The sequence below is a fragment of the Gopherus flavomarginatus genome, chromosome 20 (assembly GCF_025201925.1).
Source record: "Gopherus flavomarginatus isolate rGopFla2 chromosome 20, rGopFla2.mat.asm, whole genome shotgun sequence".
NCBI classification, from domain to species: domain Eukaryota; kingdom Metazoa; phylum Chordata; order Testudines; family Testudinidae; genus Gopherus; species Gopherus flavomarginatus.
The window spans coordinates 1036033-1059427 of record NC_066636.1 but is presented as its reverse complement, the minus strand read 5'-3'; the positions used below and the strand labels follow the sequence as shown (position 1 = coordinate 1059427).

Here is a 23395-nt window from a genome sequence, read left to right as displayed (position 1 = left end):
GCGGCTCCGGTGGACCTCCCGCAGGCGTCTCTGTGGAGGGTCCGCTGGTCCCGTGGCTCTGGTGGAGCATCCGCAGGCACGCCTGCGGGAGGTCCACCAGAGTTGCGGAACCGGCGAGCAGCAGAGCGCCCCCCACGGCGTGCCACCATGCTTGGGGTGGCAAAATGGCTAGAGCTGGCCCTGCTGCCACGTCACTCAAAGGAAGCAAGAAAGCATTAGTACCCCAGCCCTAACCCACTTTCAAACTCACACAAACACGATCTGAGGCTGGCCAAGAGGGGGAGGGCACCGGTCTTCCAGGGTCCACTGTGAACTCCAACTTGCTTTGGCTCTCAGGAGGGTTTTTAAGCTCTGGGTTCTTCTGGGAGGCGTTTTGTTCAGGGACTTCTGTTCCTGGTGCTCTTTGTACCATCCCAAACCGGCTCTCTGTGGCCTCCTCAGCTTCCCAAAACACACTGGCTCCAGGGACACAAAACCTTGTTTCCCTTCCCCGCCTGTTGGCCTTCGCCGTTCTGCTTTTTTTTGCGGTCTTCTCAGTCCTGCTCAGCTTAGTTCTCCTTTTCCCCCGGCTGGCTGGGGTTAGGTAAGATGTGAATGCAGCTGCAGACGTCTCGCCGTGACCTTGGACCAGGGGCCAGTGTCTTATCTTCAGAGCTCGCTGAGGTGTCGAGTTAACCCGTTCTCTGCTCTCTTCCTTCCTCCTCCTTTGGCCGCTAGCAACCTGCAAAGGAATCTTCCACTCCACACTCACACCTTTGACCCTCCCCCAAAATGGCTTGCAGTCATGTTAGCAACATACAATGCTGATCTGCTTCCCCAGGGGACCCCCTGAGGGAGGGAATCCTTAGGCCTGTGACTGTCCCACGCTTTGCCACTTTCCTTCTCTGCCACTTTCAGCCTCTTGGGTTGACGTGAAAAGCAAAAGCAAAAGCAAAAGCAGGCCAGGCAGCATCCTATATAGGGGGTGAGCTTAGGGGTGGGGTCAAAAACCTGGTCAGTGTCCAGCCCAATCCTCTGATTGGTTCTCTGTCTTGCCCAGGTGGCAGCTGCCTGCCTCTAATCTGCAACAGTTGAATTCCTTCTTGGGGGAGCCCCAGCCACCTGCCCCCCACACCACATCATGCCAAGCTCCCCCACCCCCATCCCTGATGCCTCCTCCCCTAGGCAGAGAAGAGGGGAGCTGCAGAGTGAGCTGAGGGGGCAGGAGGCCATGCTGCAGAAGGGATTCACGGAGAAAACCAGGCTGATGGAGGACAAGATCTCAAGGCTCCGGCGGGAGATCAGCTCCACCAGCAAGAGAGACTTTCTGTCAAGCATTTTCAGCAGCATCTGGGAGGGGCTGAGAGCCATCGCCAGCATGTCCGATTAGCTGAGATCCAGGCACCAGTGGGGAAAGGGGATGAGCAACTTGAGTAAAACCCAGAAATGAAAGTAGCCGGGCCCCTGTGGGGTTCCCCTGGCGGGGCAGGAAGTCCCACAAATGCTGCTTCTCTGCACAATCAAAAGTTTCTTCTAACTAATTCCTGTGATCTGCCACAACCCACAGCTACTAACATACGACCCAGAGTTGTCTGAAAAATGAAATCACAGGACACCTGGGTTCTGTCCCCAGCTCTCGGAGAGGAGCAGGGTCTAGTGGTCAGAGCAGGTTGGCTGGAGTCAGGATGTCTTGGTTCTCTCCACATCTCCTGCACTGTAATTGTTGGTAACTCTGTGCTGTGCACATCGCCGTTCCATTCCTCAGTTTCCCCTCTGTGGAATGGGGACCTTCCCTCTGTGAGGACAAAGTAGTGTTTGTTTGTTAGGTGCTGAGAGGATGGTGCTCTCTACATGCACAGTGGCAACACAGGGATCTTCGGTGACCGGCTCTGATTTCCCTGCATGCCCCTATGGCCAAGTAACTGCAGCCCCACTCCCAAGGCTCCCCCCCACTGGTGCTGTAATGGGGCCTCTGGGTGTCTAGGACAAGGCAGCTGTGGGGGTGCCACCACTGGACCCTTCTCCCCACTGTGTAAGAACAGAGCTAATTTAGACTGTTACTTGCTACACTGGCACCTAAGCACTAGTCCTGCTATGGGACAGTGTCTGTGACAGTGCACAGGACTTCCCAGGGTGTGTGAGCAGTGCGGCTCCCCCACTAGCAGCTGAAATCACTGAGTGCTGTGAGAAGTGGGGGGCCCTGAAGACGTCTCGTTAGGGCTGGTGGAGCTGTGCAGCCAGTGAGATGGCAGGCAGAGAGGTGTGGCAATCAGGCAAGTGAGTGCCCGGGCCGTGGCGTGTGCAGGGTGTCTCCTTGTCCACCCCGTGACATTGCAGTCTATATGATTTTATAAAAATATGCTAATGAGTGTGAATATTATGTAACTGGAATACACTTCATGCAAAAGGTCTCTTGTAAGGTATCATTAAAAAGCTTATAATCTACTGAGTGTGGTCATCCTGTTTGTATAAATGTGCCACTCTTGGATCTGAAACTAGAAATATGAAACACAACCCTGAGGGCCTATTGTAACTATGCAAAGTGTGGGCCATTAATGGTGGTTTGGAATCTTGATGGCTCCCATCAACCAGGACCATTGTCTGCAGACGGGTGTTTTACATGTGAGTCTCCCTGTACGGGAGTGTGCTGGCAAGTGGGCAATGAAGTCTTGTAGTGTCATGTGATCATGTCACCTGAACTGGAATCCATCTTTAACCTGGTGCTTTTCCACTGGAGTGGGGGACCCAGAGAGGGACAAAGGATTCCTGCCTTATGCAAAAGAGATATAAAGGGATGAAACAGAACAAAGGGGGAGGAGCCGTCATGAGGAATCCCCTGGCTACCACCTGAGCTGGAACAAGGGCTGTATCAGGGGGAAGGATTGTGCCCAGGCCTGGAAAGGGTCCAGTCTGAGGAAAAAACTTACTGAAGCATCTCCGAGGGTGGCATTATCTGTATTCCGTTTGATTAGACATAGATTTGCGTGTTTTATTTTATTTTGCTTGGTGATTTACTTTGTTCTGTCTGTTACTACTTGGAACCACTCAAATCCTACTTTCTGTATTGAATATGTAAGCAGAGTCAGGATGAGCTCTAACTTGACATCTGATGGGGAATTATGGGGAGTGTGGAAAGCAATTCCAAGTATTTGCACGGGCACACCCACCCCATCTAGCATAAGCTCAGGGCAGCCTGGGATGGTTATTTTGACAGCTGGGACCCCCAATTTCCTTGTTATTAGGGCAGGAGGAAAAAAAAGTGCTGTCACCCTAATTATGTGAATGAGGAACTATGAGACTGCTTTATGACAGAAATGACTCAACCTAAATTAAGTGACGCTTGCTAGACAAGGGACATGGGTTCCAAAACCCAGTGAATTGAGAGGGGTTGGGGATTGGGGTGTGTACCTGATAGCATGGGCCCCCTTTTGAGGGCCTGGAACACCAATTGCACATCCTCCTCTCTCCACTGTTAAAGAGCAGAGCTAATTTTGATTCCATTAGGACTCCATCTAGAGACTGCTGAGCTGAATTCATGTTGGGCTAATGGTGCACCAGCACCAGGGCTCCCCTACTAAGAGCTGAGCTGAGTGCTGTGTTAACTAGTGGGGGAGCCTGAAGATCTATCGCTAAGCGGCTGGCAGAGCGGAGCAGTCTGCAGCATGTTGGAGCAGCCCATGGAACAGTGAGCCGAGTGGAGCGGTTTGCAGGGAGGCTGGAGTGACTCATGGGTCGGCTGGAGGAGCGGCACAGCTGGTGTAGTGGAGTTGGTCGTGGTGAAGGCTGCAGCAGAACTCCAGGGAGAGGCAGAGCAGTTGGCCCTGGCCCACTTAAGGTGCCCCTTAACACCCTGTGTGGGCTTCCCCTCTCCCCATTTCCACCCAAGCTGGGGCGGGGGGGTGGTAAAACTCTGCAGATAAACTTTTGAACTCTGGGGTGGCACTGACCAGAGACTTTCGGGTTGTTGGACTTTGGGTTGATTGGACTTAAGACCCTAAGGGGGAAAGGACATTGCCAGACGTACTTGGAGCTGGGTTTTTTATGGTTTGTGTTATAATCCTGTTTGTGGTATTTCTCCAATGTGATGCCACATTGTTTCCTTCATTAAAAGGATTTTGCTACACTCAGACTCCATGCTTGTGAGAGGGGAAGTATTGCCTCCTAGAGGCACCCAAGGGGGTGTGGTATGTAAGTGTCCCAGGTCACTGGGTGGGGGGCTCTAGCCAGTTTTGCATTGTGTTATTGAAACGGAGCCCCTGGATACTGAACCCGGCCCTTGTTGCTGCCAACTCAGAGGGGCAGAAGGGTTACACATAAAATCGCTTTTTACTTATTAATTAACCCAGAGTACGGATTAATACTGGGGAGGGGGGAACAGCTGTGCATCTCTCTCTGTCAGTGTTATAGAGGGCGAACAATTTATGAGTTTACTCTGTATAAGCTTTATACTGAGTAAAACGGATTTATTTGGGTTTGGACCCCAGAGAGACATTCAGCCCAGTGGATGGTGTTGAGACAGGGGCTATGACCTGTTCAAACAGGCTTTGCTGCTGAAGGTTGAACTGACCCGAGGCGAACAGGAAATTATTCCAGGGTGTACGCAAGACCCCAGGTGTCACTTACAAAGAGGTCACCAGCCTGCTGGGGAAATATCTCCACAAGTGGGGGAAGGGCACAGGGGCCACCACCGCAGAGGACGTGTATAACCTGTGGGGTTGGAGCAGCTGGATGACATCTGCCCTCCAGACCTTAAGATGTGGCGAGTGGGCCGGAAGCCCAAGGATCTGCGCAGTGTGGGGTCACTGGCGGATGAGTTTGTGGACAGCAGATCAGGGGCAGAAGGGAGACCCACACTGGGGGCTCAGAAGGGGAGTCACCCTGAGACCTCTCCAAGGTGGGACTCCAGGAAGCCCAGCTCAGGGGTGGCCAGGAACACTGGGGCGGGCCGACCCCCCGCCTGGGACTTGAGGGACCTGAAATGTAATTACTGTGGCCAAAAGGGGCACAAGGTGGCCAGTGCCTGAAGATGAAGGACATGGCAGCCAAGCAGAACCCACGGGGTGTTAACTGGGTGGAAGCCCACCGAGAGGGGGCACTGCCAGGCCAGGGGGCTGCAGTTGAGAGGCTGTGCCAGGGGGAGGGGACCACCAGGCCAGGCCAGCAGGGGAAGGCGGGGCCCCAGGCCCAGAGCAGCCGTACTCCCCCATTTCGAGGCTGAACGGAGCAGGGTCACTTAGCCAGGGGCCTGGGGAAGTTCAGAGCCCTGCCCTGTGATAAAGCATCAGCTATAACATTGGCCTCCCCCGCACATGGACCACCTCCATGTCGTACCCCTGCAGGAGCAGGCCCCATCTCAGCCACTTGGCATTAGCCCCTTTCATTTGGTGCAGCCAGGTCAGGGGTGAATGGTCAGTGCACACGGTGAAGGGCCGCCCACCTCTGCACCTCAGTCTGTGCCCGTCCGGCCGCACAGGGACCTGCCGCGGCCCTGCTCCCAGCTCCGTGGGGTTCACTGCGGCAGGAGGGCGCCACAGCGAGTCCTCGTGGGGCGTCCAAGACACCGCGGCCGACACCGCGGCCGCCCAGCAGCGTTCTCATCCGGAGCCGGGCAGCGCTTCCCCTCAGCTCAGCTCCCCGCAAGTCCTGCCGGCTCTGGGCAGGGCGAGGGGCAGACTGCGCGCAGGGACCCAGCCACGGAGCCGAACCAGGGGAACCCACCCGCCGCGCTTCAGAGCACCTGAGCAGGAGGGAACCGCTGCTTCTCGCCTGCCCGCTGAGCTCGCCTCGCCGGCTGCACTAGGGCTCGCCTGGGGCCAGCATGCCGGGCGTTGAGACGTGCGATTGCTCCAGTCCTGAGGACAGCAGCCGTTGCCCTGATCCGCGGCCTCCCACGCACCATTCCTGATGCTGGGACCGCATGAATTTACGGTTGGAAAACGGGCCAAACCCAACCCTTCCCCTTTCTCGCCGGGGCTCCAGCTGCCGGCCGCCTTCCGACAGGAGCTTCCAGTGGCTCAGTTCATCCCCAGTAGGTTTGGTTCAAGGAAGAGAGGAATGAGAGTCACGCTGCCCCCGCCCCCCAATTCCTCTGGTGCAGCTGACACAGCAGGTGAATGCAGATCACCTGGGGGGGGGTGGACCCCATCCCTGCAGTCTGACAAGTGGCGGCCTCACCCCAGGAGAGGCTTTGCTGGGGACGGGATGGGGGCTTTGTCACTCCAGCCTCTAAAAGTCCCGTTCTAGCTCGACCACCAGCTATGGGCTGGGAGCAGACCCCAGATGTACCCAGGAGTCATCCCACCGCTCCCCCCACTCCAGGGTGCTTTGGCCCTAAGCTCTCGGGCACCCAGAGGCCCCTTTACAGCACCGGCAGGGTGGAGTCCTGGGAGCAGGTGCATTTACACGGTCATAGGGGCACAAAGGGGAGTCGGAGCCGTTTGCTGCAGATCTCCATGTTAACACCATGTGTGTCGATAGCACCATCCGCTCAGCACCTGATAAACAAGTTTCGTCCTCACAGCCCCGAGAGGCGGGGGGAAACTGAGGCACTGGACTGTGACGTGACTAGCCCGAAGTCACACAGGATGACAGTACAGGAGATGGGGATAGAGCCCAGACATCCTGGATCCCAGTCCCCCCTGCTCTAACCACCAGACCCCACTCCCCTCCCCGAGCCCACTCTGTCCTGGGCTGATGTGGGGAGGGGAGCCTCGTGGACCAGGAAGTCATTGAAGGGAGAAATCACCTGAGGTCACCACCCCCCGACCCAGCCTACCACCCCCCAGGTCTCAGGTGTTGAGGGGGGCACAACTCTGCCAAGCCGCCTCCCCAGCCCATCCTCTGCCTTCCCCGGAGCCAGGAGGTCCCATCAGCTCTGTGTCCTTGGGGAACAGGGGCACTGTATCCCACCTGTCTGACTCACAAAAGACCCACCGCCCCCAGCCTCTGCTCGAACCAAAACCCATCAGAGAAAGGCCTTGCAGAGAGCAGTGGCGGAGGGTGAGAGACACACCTAGACCCCTGGGACAAGGGGGACAGGATTAAGGAAACACCGAGTGTCATCTGCATCACAGATGGGACAAGGAGGCATCTCCATTAGCTACAGACTGGAGAACAGAGACTCCAAGGCAGGAACCGCCCTGAACTCTGGGAGCAGAACAGCAGGGAAGCAGTGCATGATGGGGGATCTCTGCTCCAGATGTCAATGAACCCACCAGCACCCCCCCAGCTCAGCAGTTATCAGACCAGGTCTAGTCAGAAATCCTTTATTGGGATCCAAAATACTGACGCTGCCTAATTGCACCGTGAGCTCCCTGGAAGGAACATCGCCCACGGCCAGGAATCAGCAGCTCCCACGTCCAGCCTGAACAAAATAACTCTGGTATCTCCACTGTTTACCCATAAACAAACCGAGTGTCTCCCTTCAACCAGTGTCCTTTCCCTACAAAAACCCTGACCCAGGCTCCAGGAAGTGCTCTGATGCCTGGACCCAAACTCTGCATCAGTTCCATGGGGACTTCATCTTCTCCCGACCGATCGTGCTGGGGGCTCGGCCTGGCTCAGCTACCACGATCCCTGGGACCCCCGATCGACTCCAGCTTCACGGAGTGGTGAGAACCCAGCTCTCGCTCGCTAGGTGTAGTCTTCTGGCCCTGACTCGTGGGAGCAGTGACAGGTTTCTAAATGTGACCTTTATCATCAAATGTAAGTGAGAGTTAATATTAGCACGGTTTGCTTTGCTTGGTTCTCTTCATTACCTGGCAATAAAGAACTTGCATGATTAAGCTGGTTGCTTCTCTCTCTCTCCCCCCCGCTTGTGGGTGTTTTTTGGTTTCCTCCTCAGACCTAAGCTAAAGATCCCTGCAGCGCCCAAAACTCCTGTGGGGTTTGCTCATCAAGGGGGTTACTGCCAGAACTGTTAACGGGAACGTGGGGCCAGGGATGTGCTGAACCTGGGGCATACGAGGGGTCAGCTGGGAGTGCTGATGAACCCGGTCCTCTCAGATGTGTGTGTGTCTCTCTCTCTCTCTCTGGTCTCTGTCACAGGGCCACCGGGGAGGGGGGGGCAAATGGGGCAATTTGCCCCAGGCCTCCACGAGAATATAGTATTCTATAGTATTGCAATTTTTTCTTATGGAAAGGGCCCCCAAAATTGCTTTGCCCCAGGCCCCCAAAATCCTCTGGGCAGCCCTGCTCTGTCTGTCTGATTCTGGGGCTGGAGGGAGGCAGCCCTGGGGAACTGAGGTCTGGCAGGACAGCTCCATTGGGAGGGACTTGCAGCAGGGAGCAGCCCAGCTCCATATGAGAACACACGTGACACAAGCAGCACATTGAGAGAATTACAGAAACTCCCTCCCAGAAGAGTAACCCGAATAAATGAGCCTACCCCAAAGTAACGAGCAAATCTGGTAACATAGCAGAGACCCTACAATGACACGCCTGGGCACACACCAGGGCCAGGGTTTACAACAGACCCTACAATAACACAGCACTGCATCTAGCACCAGCAGGATTACAAGAGACCCTACAATAACACACCTGGGCACATGGCAGGGCCAGGGTTTACAAGAGACCCTACTATAACAAACCAGAGCAAGCAGCAGGTGTAGTGTTTATGAGAGACCCTACAATAACACACCAGTGCGTACAGCTTTCCAGTATCAAATCTCAGTAAACAACAAGCATCACTCAGTGCGAAGTCAGAAGCCCCCCACTCGCAAACGGACCACGACCCTAGTGGTTGGCTCTGCCCAGCACCCACACGTCTCAGGCTGCTGGGAGGGGAGCCAGCCCAGCCCTGCTCCCCGAGTCCTCTGGGTCTTTGTTCTCAGCAGATGACACAGGGGGAGCGCCGGGGCCGGCTCATCTCCTTCCTCAGGCTCTGCATCTGCTGCTCCAACTGCGCCACCTCCCCCCGGAACCCCTCGCGCAGTAGCCGCTCCTGCTCCTGGGGGACAGAGCCGACGGTTAGTAACACCGATACAGAACTGTGGGGCTCTGGAGGCGGGGGCCAGGGGTCCTGGCTCCCACCTCCCCTCCCCACTCTAACCACCAGACCCCACCCCACCCCCCTCCCAGAGCCAGGAGACAACGCAGGAGTCCTGGCTCCCAGCCCCCCTGTTCTAACCCACCAGCCTATGCTGACCCCCGCCCAAGCCAGTGAGAGAACCCAGCAGTCCTGGCTCCCAGCCCCAATTAATGCTATTCAGCCAATTCACCATGATCCCTTTCTCTGGCACCAGCTGGTATTTTTCTAACCACTAGATCCCATTCAGCTCCCAGAGCTGGGGATAGAACCAGGGGGCTCCCGCCCCCACCTGCTCCAGGCAGCCCAGATCCCCAGGAGCCCGGGGCAGGTACCTGCAGTTTCAGGGCCAGCATTCTCTCCTGCTCGGCCAGCAGCTGCCTCCTGTCCTGCTCCATCTTGGCCGTCAGCTGCTGGACGTGCTCCTGGTGGCTGCGCTCCTGGTCCTGCAGCAGCTGCTCTGTCCTGGCCTGCATCTCCTGGCTCAGCTGGGCCTCCCGCTCAGCTGCCTCAGCCCGCGCCCGCTCCACTGGGGGGTGAGGGGGGCACATGGTCAGGGCCAGGGGCTTGGGATGCAGAGCCTTGGCTCGGGGTCACTGGGTCATCGGTGCCCAGGAGTCACCAGATCTATGGAGCCCTGGCCCTGGGGTCACAGCGTCCATGGGGCACTGGATGTATGGGGTCCTGGGATCACTGGATCTATGATGCTGGGGTCACCGGATCTATGGGTCACTCGGCCTGGGAGGCCACTGAGACCCTACCTTGAGGCACTGGATCTATGGGACTGCAGAGCCCTGGTATCTGTGCGGTCCAGGAGTCACAGGATCTATGGAGCCATGAAAGCCAGGGATCACTGGGTCTATGGGGCTGTGAGGGCCAGGGGTCACTGGATCTATGGGGCCATGGCGTTCAGGGGGGTGAGTCTGTGGCCAAGAGATCCCCAGATCCATACGGCTGTGGGGGTCACAGGACTATAAGCCCCAGCTCTGGAGTCACCTTTAATCTCACTCTGTCTGTCCGTGAGGCTCTGGTCCGTCTGCAGGATGGCCTGGGCCACCGTCTCCTTGGACTTCAGAAACTGCTGCAGCACCTCGGCCGCCTGGGGGCACCAGGAGAAAGGGGGTGAGCTGGGGCCCTCAGCCCCTCCCACCTGCACCCATCCCCTGCACAGCCCCTCCCGCCTGCCCCCCTGCACCTGCCTCCCCACACATTGAGGGGCCCACAGACCCTCCCCCCTGCACCTGCCTCCCCACAGACACCTAGGGGGCCCCAGACCAGCCAGTGACTCTGTGCTGCCCTCTCATTCCGTCAGCCAAGGACGAACCTGGACCACAAACCCACACCGGGATCCAGTGAAGCCATTGGTACCTCCCACCCCAGGGCACCCGCAGGCTGTGTGTGCAGCTCAGAGCCATGGCGAGAGACAGAACCCAGGAGTCCTGGCTCCCAGCCCCCCTGCTCTAACCATCAGCCCCCACTTCGCTCCCAGAGCCAGGGAGAAAACCCAGCAGTCCTGGCTCCCAGCCCCAATTAATGCTATTCAGCCATTTCACCATGATCCCTTTCTCTGGCACCAGCTGGTATTTCTCCACCATCTCCTGCTGGTCGTCCAGGAGGCGCTGGTAGCCCCCAGGCACCGAGTAGCTCCCCTCGCAGACCCGCTCCTCCAGCTCCTGCGACAGCTCCAAGAGCACGGCCGTGCACCGGTCCGACGATGCCTGCTCGTTCTGGCGGCAGAGCTCAGCGCGCTTGGAGTCCAGTTTGTCCTGCGGAGAGAGGGGACATCGGAGCCGGTGCGCCCCGGAGGAGAAAGTTCCTGTGCCCCATTCCCTGCCCCAGAGAGCCAGTCAGTTTCCTGCCCTGGGGCCAGCTCCCCTGCAGGCCCCATGCCCCACTCCACAGACCCAGCCAGTCCCCTCCTCAGGACCAGATTGGAACCAGCACCCCCTGGAGTGGAAATGCCCCACGCCCTATTCCCCTGTGGATCACTGCAGGCTGGGGCAGGAGGGGCTGCGCTCCCATTGCAGGGTCCCTGGTACCTTCAGCTGCCGCTGGTATTGCTGCTCCTCGTCCTTGAAGGCGCGTGCCAAGAACGCCCGCAGTGCCTCCCGCTCGCACTGGGCGTGCAGCTCCAGCAGCTCCTGCACACTCTCCGTGGGCAGCACCACTCGCAGCCCCAGCTGCTCCTCGTAGGCAGCCACGGCCTCCCCCACCGCCGCTGAGTTCTCGATCTGCGCCAGGGCCAGCACCGCGCTCTCCATGCAGGGCACTGCCCCGCTGCGGATGGCGTCCACGTAGGTCACCGCCAGGTTCCCCAGCACTGCCGGAGGGACAGGGTCAGCACCAGGTTCCCCAGTGTGGCCGGAGGGACAGTATCAGCGCCAGAGGGACCAGCGCGGCTGGAGGGGGGCAGGGGGCCCAGCGCAGCCAGAGGGGGGCAGGGTCAGCGCCAGGGGGCCCAGCGCAGCCGGAGGGGGGCAGGGTCAGCGCCAGGGGGCCCAGCGCAGCCGGAGGGGGGCAGGGGCAGCCTCCTTCCACCCAGCCCCTCCCCCAGCCTGCCCATACAGGCCCTGGACCCTCCAGCCCTGGCCAGGAGCCCCAACCTGACCTGACCCCGCAGCACATACATGAGCCTGGGATGTGCCCCCATCCCTCCTCCTGCACTGGGATCCCCTGTCCCCAGCCCTGCTCAGAATGTGCCCCACTCCCTATCCCCTGCGCCTGTGACACACTCCAGTCCCCACCCTCCACCCCTCCACGACGCCTCCCAATCCCCGTCCTCCCAGCCTCCCAGGATGCACCCCAATCCCCGTCCCCCAAGGGCTGTGCCCCAATCCTCCTCCCGAGGGCCGCGCCCCGACCCCCACTCACAGGTGCCCGTCACCACGTGGCCGCCCGGGAGGGTTTTGGTGCCCGCGTGCTGGTGGATGTGGCTGCAGAAGCGCTGCGCCTGCTCCAGGAAGTCAGGGCTCAGTGCTGCCTCGGGGAGCTCGTCCAGGCGGGCCAGGTCGCGGCGCGGGGCTGGGCGGTCAAACACGAAGCACTTGCGGGAAGGGAAGTACTGGCGCAGGTACTTCTTGGGCAGATCCAGCTTCTCGGGCTGGCCTGGGAGAGACCGCCAGAGTCACAGCCAGCCTGGTACCCCCAGCCCCGCCCTGCTGCCCCCTCAGACCCACAGCCCATCTACCCTAGTATCTCACCCCCTCCCTGCCTCCCAGATCAGCACCCCGGCCCACCTAGCCCGGTCCCCACCCACGGCTGGCACCTTGTCTGCGTTTCAGGGCGTTCTCCAGGTACTCGTCCTCGGTGATCTCCCACCCGTCCAGCTGCAGCTGCAGCGTGAAATCCCGCACGGCCCACACGAAGGCCGGGAAGAACCGCACGAACTCGGCTGAATCTTCCCCCTCCTGCCGGCCGCCCTCGCCTGCTGCCTTCACCTTGATGCGCTCCGTCAGCTCCGTCACGTAGCTGGGGGCCAGCTAAGGAACCAGAGACGAAGCCCCCTCTGCCAGGGTGTCCCTGAGCCCAGCACCCGCTGCCCCAGGAACGGCACCCAAAGGTGGCACTGCTACTGGCACCCACTCCAGAGCCCTGCTCCCAAGAGGGTGTGACAGGTGCTACCCAGTTATGGGAGGGGAATCCCAGCTGCTCCCACCTCCCAGGCTCCTGGGTCCCTCCCAGCAGGGGCAGGATACTGCAGCTGCTCCAGGGCGCGCTGGTCGATGGTGCCCAGGCTGTTGTAGACCAAGGTGCCGCTGAGCAGCACGGCCAGCGCGAAGATCCACGTGTCGTTCTTGGTGTCGCCCTGCGGGGAAGGTAGGGGGGAAATCGCAGCGTTGGACCCCACTGCAGAGGGGCGGGGCAGGATGGATATTGGGCAGGGAGCTGGTGCTTCCCCTGCAGGCCACAGGGGGAAACACGGCCCATCAGACCCCACTGCAGAGAAGCAGGGTTGTGGGGTGTGACAAAGTGGGGGATTTTCTTATTTTCTTAGTGTTTTGCATGAACACCGTGTGTGCCTCTGTTTCCCTGGGGCTGCATGTGTAACAAGGGGTGGGAGGGGGTTTGTTATTGCAGGGGGCCAGGTGTGACCTCCCCCAGCAGCCAGGGGCTCGGACACTGGTCTGGAGATAGGGAACCCAGCAACTGGCGATGGGGAGGCCCGGCCCGGCTCGGGAGCAGCCGGTTCTGGGCTGAGGAGAGAGGGGCCCGGGGACCTGACCAGCTGGGTCCAGCCAGGGGGGAACAACAGACGGCAGAGAGGGGCTCAGCGGCCTGTCAACCTGGGACTGAAGACAAAGGGCGGTGGAGGGGCTGGTGAGGGAAGGAATTTAGGGGTCTCGGCTGGAAGGAAGGGGCTGGGCAGGGGACAAGGAGCAGATGGACCCATGGGGCCGGGACAGACCCAGCTGGCCGGGCCAAGGGCCATTAGATCAGCCTGGGCTACGTCCAGACGCTCAATAAACCTCCTGCGTGATGCTGGCAGAGTCATTGCAGCTAGAGATCAGGGGTGTTGCTCCCTCTCAGGGTGGGGGTCCCAGGGGCCCAGATCGAGGGACTCCCTGAGGGGCCCCAGGCTGCTGGGGGCTCAGGGGTGTGGTCCCAGGGGGCAGCAAGGCCAGAGGGCCTAACCCCAGAGAGACAGTGAACCCCCGAGAAGGGCTGCCACACTGGGGGGTTCCTCCCAGGGGAATACGGAGCCAAGGAGCCCGGGGGCTGGGAGTCTGTGACAGGGGGATACGGGGCAGAGAGCTGGAACTTCCCCTGCAGGTCAGGGGTGGGGAGCATGGCCCACCAGGTCCCACTGCAGAGGGATGGGGTGGGGCACATGGGGCAGGGGAGACTGACATATGCTGACCCCTGGGCCACCCATCTCCCAGCCCAGAGCCCCTTCCCACATCCAGAGGGTTCTTGATCCCCCTAGGTCTTCCGGATCCCCAGAGCTGAAACTCAGCCCTGCTCTCCCATCACCCCCCACTCACCTTCTCCACGTCGCCCAGCCCCTCGGTATCCAGCAGCACCAGGGTGTGGCCGGCCCGGCGAGGGTGGGGGTGGGGCAGGCACCACATCCAGATGCCCTTGGTGTGTGACTGGATGGTGGAGCCCAGCGAGAACCCTGGGGAGAGAGGGGCGGAGCTGGGACAGACGCATAGCAAGAGGACCCAGGAGTCCTGGCTCCCAGCCCCTCTCCCCCGCTCTAACCACTAGGAACCACTCCCCTCCCAGCGCCAGGGAGAGAACCCAGGAGTTCTGGCTCCTACTCCCCTGCTCTGAGCACCCCATTCCTGTCCCAGAGCTGGGGGAAGAGAGGGGCCAGTGGAACCACTGGCTAGCACTGATCTGTCACCTCTGTCAACCCTTCCCCACTACCCTGAATCACCCCCTGGATAAGGCCCTTGTCTGCAGCCATTAGCTAAGAAGCAGAAAGTCACATCCTCACATTCCATCAGGCTGGTGAGAAGGAGACCCCGTCCTAATGCCCCCCACTATCGCCAGACACAGAAACTGAGCTTAAGATGGTTACAGAAAACGTAGTTTGGTAAATCGTGCCTGGCAAGAAACCACTTATCAGTAGCTGGGGTGTGAAATCCTCATTTTCTTCATTGTTTTATCTCTATGGTCCCCACTTCCCTACAGTTTGGCTGTACGATCTGTGCCTGGTTCTTTGCTTGGTTCTCTCTGCTTAGAATTAATTTGGCTTTGAAGGAAAGACCAGAGGGAAGAACTCACCCCACAGACACAGCCTAAGATCAAAGCTGCCAAGAATTCTCTGCACGCCCAGAATCACTATGAGACTGACCTTGCCTGGCCAACAGGGACGTCCACTTGCCTGACCAGGATTGGTGAGCATAGCACTGTCTGCTCAGCGTGTGTGTCTGCTTGGTAATGGTTCATAAATAGAGGCTAAGGATTTTACTGTGTAAGGCTCTTTCTTGGCAGTTCGTTCACCCTGAAGCAACAGGAGGGAAAGAAACAAAGCAAAGGGACCGGGAGGGGTGGGGGTTAGCTTGCTAAATGGTTAGAGGAACGGGGTCCATGCCCATGGGGACAAGATTCCTCCCAGGGGAGGGATGCCCTTGAGTCTGCCTGGAAGGGGTTTGAAGCATTCTGTGAGTGCATGAAACCCAAGCCAAAGACAGCGGCCATCAAAGCTGGGTGGGCACTGTGCAAAGCTGCCAGGAATGTCTCCAGCCTGGGGGCGCTCCAGGAAAGGCAAGGACAATTTGCCTCAGTATAAGGCATCTGGGTGGGCCAGTGCAGCTTCTGCATTACACAATGTAATGGCTCAAAACAGGAGAGTGTGAGCAACTGAAACTGAAAGTAGAAAACCAGAATGGGGAGGGAATCTACACTGCAGCTGGGGCTGGGGGATGCTCAGGCCGCCGTCAGAACGGTGTTACAGGGAAATACAGATCCAGCCGGACAGGCAGTGACCACACAGTCTGCAGGCAGCCAACAGAGAACCTTGGAATCGTGTGGGGAGCCCAGAGGGACCCGGGGGAGGCGTGAGTGTGGCACCGGGGGATACAGACCCCTGGGAGGACACTTGGAAAGGGGACAGTTGGGTGGATTCTGGAGAGAAGGATCCTGGATGCTCATCCACCCCCGATGCTTCCCCTGAGGGCCCCATGCCCCTGCAGAAAGGGACTGGCAGGATTTGAAATTAAAAGCAGAACTCAATGCTGTGGTTCCAGTTACCACAAGGGTGGTAACAAGAACAGACCTTGACCCAAATGATGCACAATGACGAAGGGAAACAAGGCAAAACATTACAGCGATTCCTGGTTTTACCCCAGAGCAGGTACAGGTAGCTGTGCAGTTACTGGGACCCCTAGAAAGGAACACGTGTCTGGACGGGATGGGGAAGGTGTTGGCATGAACCGGGTGGAGGCCGGCAGACTATGAGGTTCTAGTGCTTCTGCCTGGGCAGCAAGAGGCGGTGCTGAGGGGCGGCTAGGTGCAAACGGTGTTCTTGCCACTGGATGGGACTGGGTGAAGGGATGGCAGCCCGACAACTGGGGAGATTGTCCCATGTCACAGAACAGGGCCCTGTGACCCCCCGGAATTGTATGTTATTAAAGAGGAGATCCTGGCCATGGCTGCCGGGGTTGTGCCAGTAGAACTGGAACACCCCCAGATTTCAACACTTCAGGTTTTCAGACGGCTGTGTTAGATGGCTTGAATTGATGAATGAAAGTGATTTTAGGCCCCACAGATCCAGCTGGGGGATAGTTGGGAGTTGAAACAGGAGACTTTTCGAGCAGCTGTAGTTTTGCGAGACATGCAGGGAGAAGCGGGAAAAGGAAATAGGGACGGGAGAATGGAGCCTGTCCAGGCAGTAGCTTTTGCCGCCGATGGGCCCCTAGATCTCCAAGCGGAGCCAGGGGAAAGGGCCCGATGCACAATGGCACGTTCGGGGGAGATGCAATGGGCAGCGGAGGAGCCAGAGGAAGAAATGGATCTGGGTCTGGGTATCAGATGCAGACCAGAGGACATCTGGCTGAAGGTGGGAAAGGTACCCTGAGAGGGGAGGCATGGAGGGAGCTCACGATGGCAGGCAACCCAGAAGAGAAATAGGATGGGAAGCTCACAAGTGAGTCACTGCAGAGGGCTGCCCAGTCAGACAGGTGAGAGGAATTGATTGCTGGGCTTCCGGTAGCTCACAGAACAGACCCCGAAACATCGGCACCACCCCAATAGCGGTGCCCCCCTCCCCGGAGTCCCCCTGAGGTAGTGGCCCAACTACAGTATGACAAGTGGGGGTGTCCCATTGCAGGGGCAATAATGGGGAGATCAGGGGAACAAACATGCCCAGGGCCGGCGCTTTAGGTCGCCAGGATTTGTGGGGGGGGCAATTCGGCGGCGGGGGGTCCTTCCGTGCTCTGGGTCTTCGGTGGCAATTCTGCGGCAGGTCCTTCACTCATTCCAGACCCGCTGCCGAAGTGCCCCGAAGACCAGGAGCGCGGAAGGACCCCCCTGCCGCAGAATTGCTGCCAACGACCGGGAGTGTGGAAGGACCCCCGCCTAGGGCACCAAAAACCCCGGTGCCGCTCCTGAACATGCCACACTATGCTAACTGACACCCGTGCATCAATATCTATGCTTGGGGAGCAGTGGCTTCCCGGGGATGCTGTTGAAACAGACAATTCAGCACAACTAGTATCCCATACAGGGGAGACAACGAAAGCGTTTATCACGAGACCAGTCGTGACCCACATAGGGAATCAGGAGCCATGGGTAAGATATTGTGTTTGGAAGCAGGATCAAACTGGGAACGAGGGTGAGGAGGATGGAATATTGGGAACGTCTTAACCTTAATGAGGGGATACGCATCATGGATTTAGCCAACAGGCTCCTATGGGCAAATAGTGAAGTGCCAGCAGACACATCCACCCCCGCCTTAATGCTGTACAGAGGTGTGGGCTGTCAAGGCCCCGGAAGGAGGGAAATCGGAAGAAGGGGACCCATGAGTGGACAAGTTTCCTGGGGTATCGGGTGAAAAGAAACTGGAGTGTGGGAAAATTGATGCTGAGGTTTTAATCTGAGGCCCTGACTCCCCTCCACGGCGTCAGTACAAGTATCCTCAGGAGGCAGAGGAAGGAATAAAATCCACATTGAACATTTGTTAGAACAGAGTGTTACTGGGCACATGGCGAGTACTAATCCCGCCCCGATTGGCCTGTCCTGAAAGGGGATGGGAAGACCTGGCGATTGACAGTGGATTTTAGAGCATTAAAGGAGGTAACCCCCTGCCCCTGCCCCGGTCATGGCCAAGTACCAAGAAGTAGCTGCTGCAGTAGCAGCAGGGGCACAGTGGTTCTCAGTAACAGATTTAGCAAATGCCTTCTCTGCCATTCCCTTGCACCCTGAGTCCTGGTACAAATTTGGGTTCACTTCCAGGGGACAACAGTTGTGTTTCACCGGAGTCCCCAGGGTTTTCATAAGGCACCTGCAATTTGTCACTCCCATGTGGTTAAGATGTGGGGAAAATGGACACCTGAAGCCCCAGAGAGGGTAATTCCCTATGCTGATGATACACGGGTGCCTGGGGACCACAGGGAGGAGATTGGTAAGATCACTGAGCAGACGTTACAGATCATCCAAGATACCACACTCCAGGCTAACCGAGCCAAGGCCCAGCTGGTACAGCAAGAGGTAAAATACTTAGGGGTCATATCAGGAAAGGAGGGCGTGATGAACTAGGAATGTTCTTAATGTTTTCTCTGAATACGGTGTTGGTGCCTCAGTGTCCCCTAGGCAGTTCTTAAGTATCTGGCAGAGCAAAGGGCCAGTGCACCTAAACGCCTGATGCTCTGTCTCCTGGCAACTGATGGCCTGGGCCCCTCCTCTGCAAAGGTGCCAACTGAAGGTGTTGGAGACAAAGAGATCAGGTGACCTCCTGGCCCGGGAAAGGAGCTGAGCAGAGAGGAGGGGCTGGAGGGGGTTGTTAGTCTGGAGCTGGCTGGGGTCGAGGAGTGAAGTGCAGACGTGGGGGTCTGGCTCACTGCCCCCCAGAATGGACCCGGCTGAGGGGTCCGGTTCACTGTACCTACAAGCTCTGTGTTAGACCCTGTTCCTGTCATCGAATAAACCTCTGTTTACTGGCTGGCTGAGAGTCACATCTGACTGCGAAGTGGGGGTGCAGGACCCGGTGGCTTCCCCAGGACCCCACCTGGGTGGGCTCGCTGTGGGAAGCGCACGGAGGGGCAGAGGATGCTGAATGCTCCAAGGAGAGACCCAGGAGGTGAAGCCGTGGGAGCTTCTTGCCCTGAACAAGTCTGCTCCAAGGGAGAGGAGGCTCCCCAAAGTCCTGACTGGCTTGGTGGGGAGCAGTTCCAGAGCATCGCCCGGTGACTCCGTGACAGAGGGACAAACCCCAGATGCACAACGGGTGGAACTGACTGGAAAATTTCCTGCCCCAACTCATGTGGCATCCTTAAGAGCCCTTCTGGGAACCTGAACCTCTCGAGAGATGTTACTGAAATGTCGCCCACTCGGTTTTCTCCTAAAGAAAGGGCGGCAGTGGGAGTAGGGGCCTGGTCAGGCAAAGGCATCACTGACCCTGAAACAGGATTTGGCGCCGGCCCCACATATCCAAAGGTGGGAGAACCATCCATCCTGCCACTGCCTAGTCCTGCTGAGGCGCTGGGAGCAGCCCTGCTACAGCAGCAAAGCACCAGGAACTTACAAATTGTGGCCTATGGGTCCAAAACAGGAATTACCCTGAGCAAAATGTCACCCCTGCAAGAAATAGAAAGCGTGCTGGGCCTTGGTGTGCACCTTGCAGCATTGGGGGTATATAACTGGAGGATCTAAAGTCATAGTACAGACAGTACATTCCCCGTTGAAATACATAATACCAGGAAAGGCGCTGGAGGGGCAGGTATCTAACCCTAGGTTGGCACAACGGCCTCTGGCCCTTGTAAATGGAGGGATAACCGTAGTAAAGGGAAAGGTGCCGTCCCCTGCACCATGTGGCCTTGTAGTGCATTATTCCCTCAGGGAGTGGAAGGCCAGGGGGCCCAGAGCGAGGGAAGCCCCTGAGGGGGCCCACGGCAGAGACAGGCGTGCTGAGGCTCAGAGAGGTGCGTCTCCAGGAGGTGGAGGGGATTAACCCCCAGGAGGGAGCTGTCTCACTGAAGGGGGCTCCCCACAGGGACCGTACGGAGCTGAGAGAGGGCACGAGTCCTGTGAGTCCATGAGATAAGGTGTCATGGCAAAGCTTATGATCTGCTGAAAACCACTGTCCCATCTAAATATGTGTCTCACCAGCGCGTACGAAGTGAGGAGAGTGTGCAGTACAGCTGTCACCAAGATATGCACCCAGATCCCAGCTCTCCAGAGACAATGTCCAGGAAGTAACCAACGCCCGGGCGGATGCCAAACAACCGTCACCAGCCATTGCCCAGCAAGGGAGCTACAATGCGATGACTCGCCAGCATGCGGCCACACCAGGGGGAACTGCTCAACTCGCCTGGGGACTCAGCAACACCCCCTAGACGTGCCTGGACTTGTGCTCCCCAAGCACCTGGCCTAAGGGTACAAAACAGAGCACAGAGGCCCCATGCTGGGCCTTCCTCCTCCCCCCACCTACACTGCAAGCAACAAGGACCCTGGGAAGACTGAAGCCTCCAACAGAGGGGACTGGCCCAGGTTTCTAGGGGGAAAGCTGTGTACTGTGAACTGCAGTATCCAGTGGGGGGAGAAAAACTGCTTAGTCTAGATGTTGCCCAGTCTAATGGGCTTGGGAGTTTAGACTGTGGGCTTATATTTTACTTTATTTTGGTAACTAACTCTGACTTTTTCCCTATCACTTATAACCACTTAAAATCTCTTTTGTAGTCAGTACATTTGTTGAACTGTTTATCGTTACCAGTGAGTTTGCCTGAAGTGTTTGGTAAATCTGCGCAGGTTACAAAGGCTGGCGTATATCCACTTTCCACTGATGAAGTGGGGAACCAATGAATAAATTTGCACTGTTCGTCTTGAGCAGTGCAAGACGGTACATTCCTGGGGTACAGTGCTGGAAGCTGGGGGGATTCGGCTGGTGCCTGTCCCTGTGTGATCCATGACCAGCTCTGGGGGTCTAGCTGCGTGTGGGGCTCCACATACGGTTGTGCTGAGTGATCACAGCGCCCAGAGGGGTTTGCTGCTGGTCACTAGCAAAGCATTGTGGGAGACAGCTCAGGCTGGAGAGTTAGGGGGGCACAGCAGTCCCACAGTCCCTGGCTGCACCCCGGGGATCCCGTCACGTATGGAACAAGTTATTATATCCCCAATACAATCTCTACAGCAAACTGAGCTGGACCTCTCCGGGTTAAATGTGTCCAGGGTTGTACCTCAATGTGTCCCACACGTACAAATGCTCCATACGGGGTGGGCAGCACGGTTACAATTATGATATGTTGAAAAACCCCTAAGGATTAGCATGTGTGTTCTGCTTGGTGACTGTTAATAAATAGAGGAGAAGCATATTGCTGGGTAAAGCTCTTTCACTGGGCAAAGGCCCTGCAGACCCACAAAGCGCATGCCCTGAGCCCTAGGAATGGGATACGGGTGGGCACCCCCTAGAGTGTGTGTGTAACGGAGAATTCCTGGCAAGCCTGGTATCCTGCCCCTCCCTCCCCTGGGATTAGCCCCACGGGCCCGTCTACCCTGGTATCCTCCCCACTCCCTGCCCCCTGGTTCAGCCCCACGGCCAAGCACCTCCCCAGCACTCACCTCCCTGGTCCTTGCCGGCCAGTCTGTTCATGAGGTAGGACTTGCCGGTGCGGTACAGCCCGGCGATGGCCACCACCACCACGGGCTGGCGGACGCTCTGGAGCAGGGCCAGGGCTGCCTGGTTCAGCTGCAGCTCCCCGTCCGGGCTGTTCTCGATCAGACACATCGGCTCCTCCATGGCGCCTGGCTGTGCCGTGCTGGGGGCAACCTGGGGGCAGCAAGGCGGAGTGAGGCTGGGAGCTGGGGAGCATGGAGGGGGCTGTTTCCACCTCCCCCCCAAAGGCAGCCAGGAGGGGGTTGGGGCTGGGCCGACAGGGGCCACTCACCTTGGCCAGGACTGGCAGGGCGGGTCGAGAAGCCTGAAGTGGGACCATGTGTTCCCTCTGTGCGGGAGAGACAACAGGGGGGCAGATACATCATGGAGAGCGAGAGAGCACAGCCGGATCCACCGCCTGGCAAAGGGCTGACGCACCCCGTCACCTGCCACAGAGCCGCTCAGCGCCTTTCCCCTCTAGGGGGTGCTGGCCCCAACAAACCCCAGGGCAGGGATGGGCTGGCTCAGGGGGACGGAGAATGGGACACGGGGCCTTTCCCCTCTAGGGGGTGCCTGCCCCGATGCACCCCAGGGCAGGGATGGGCTGGCTCAGGGGGACGGGGAATGGGACACGGGGCCTTTCCCCTCTAGGGGGTGCCTGCCCCGATGCACCCCAGGGCAGGGATGGGCTGGCTCAGGGGGACGGAGAATGGGACACGGGGCCTTTCCCCTCTAGGGGGTGCCTGCCCCGATGCACCCCAGGGCAGGGATGGGCTGGCTCAGGGGGACGGGGAATGGGACACGGGGCCTTTCCCCTCTAGGGGGTGCCTGCCCCGATGCTCCCCAGGGCAGGGATGGGCTGGCTCAGGGGGACGGGGAATGGGACACGGAGCCTTTCCCCTCTAGGGGGTGCCAGCCCCGATGCACCCCAGGGCAGGGACGGGCTGGCTCAGGGGGACGGGGAATGGGACACGGGGCCTTTCCCCTCTAGGGGGTGCCAGCCCCGATGCACCCCAGGGCAGGGATGGGCTGGCTCAGGGGGCCAGGGAATGGGACACAGGGCCCTGCCCCACTAGGGGACACCAGCTCCCACCTAGCTACAATGCTCCATGGCTATAACTGGTTCCGTGTGTGACATGAGTTGCTGGGTCTCAGCCCAGTTCCTAGCAGGAAGCCCTGCACCCGCCCTCACATGGTCCAACCCCCAGCTCTCTCTAAGCTGAGCTGGAACCAGGAACAGTCCCCCCACACTCCTGCAGCCCCTTCCCCCCAGTCCCTGGGGCTGCCCCCGACTGACCTTGGGCTCCAGCACCGAGGGCTGGGCAGCGCTGGCTGCTGCTCTGCTGGGTGGGGAGCCCCCCATGGGGTCCACTGGGTACCCCATGCAGTAATTGCTGCCTTCCTGCTGGGAGCAGAAACCCCCCCCCATTAACTGGAGCCTTCTCTGCCCTCACTCACTGCACAGATCCCATGGGACCCCCGCCCAAGCATGAGCCCCTCTGCATCTTCCAGCACCCAGCTCCCTTCCCCCCACCACACAGATCCAAAGGGACCTCCCTCCCTCATCCCCACTTGAGCCCCTCTGCCTCTCCCAGCGCCCAGCCTCCACCCACCACACAGATCCCATGGGACCCCCGCCTCACATGAGCCCCTCTGCCTCTCCCAGCACCCAGCCTCCACCCACCGCAGAGATCCCGTGGGACCCCCGCCCCACATGAGCCCCTCTGCCTCTCCCAATGCCCAGGCCACTTCTGCCCAGACTCTCCCTCACCTGCAGGCCATTGCAGATCTCACTCAAGAAAACGGGCTCATCCCGGGACAGCAGGTTCACGATGCGCTCCAGGAAATCAGCCAGGACTGGAGAGAGAGGACAGACCAGGATTCGGTGGGCTGGGGGCTCCTGTCCAGTCACTCCCTCCCCCACACCCTGGTCTGGCTCAGGTACTGAGGCTTGTGCTGCTGCTGCACGGTGGGATAGGACTTCTGGGTTCTGGCCCAGGCTCTGCGCTGGCCTGCTGGAGGAGCTTGGGCAAGTCACAGCCCTGCTTTGTGCCTCAGTTTCCCCTGCTGTACAAGGGGAACAATGGTGCTGACCCCTTGGAAATGGATGGCTGGGAAGCACTAGAGAAGAGCCA

The 23395-nt window shown here is 58.7% G+C and overlaps 1 protein-coding gene across 1 annotated transcript in view; it reads right to left on the bottom strand.

Annotated features, from left to right (window-relative positions):
• LOC127038336 (uncharacterized) overlaps positions 1-23395 on the bottom strand; it is a 67026-nt gene that overhangs the window by 37452 nt on the left and 6179 nt on the right. The window contains exons 7-14 of the mRNA XM_050930919.1: positions 23032-23117; positions 22558-22665; positions 21553-21609; positions 21227-21434; positions 13987-14120; positions 12700-12809; positions 12270-12472; positions 11876-12109 (exon numbers count right to left, since the gene is read on the bottom strand). Of these exons, the coding sequence (XP_050786876.1) occupies positions 11876-12109; positions 12270-12472; positions 12700-12809; positions 13987-14120; positions 21227-21434; positions 21553-21609; positions 22558-22665; positions 23032-23117 (1140 nt within the window). The remainder of the gene's footprint in view (positions 1-11875; positions 12110-12269; positions 12473-12699; positions 12810-13986; positions 14121-21226; positions 21435-21552; positions 21610-22557; positions 22666-23031; positions 23118-23395) is intronic.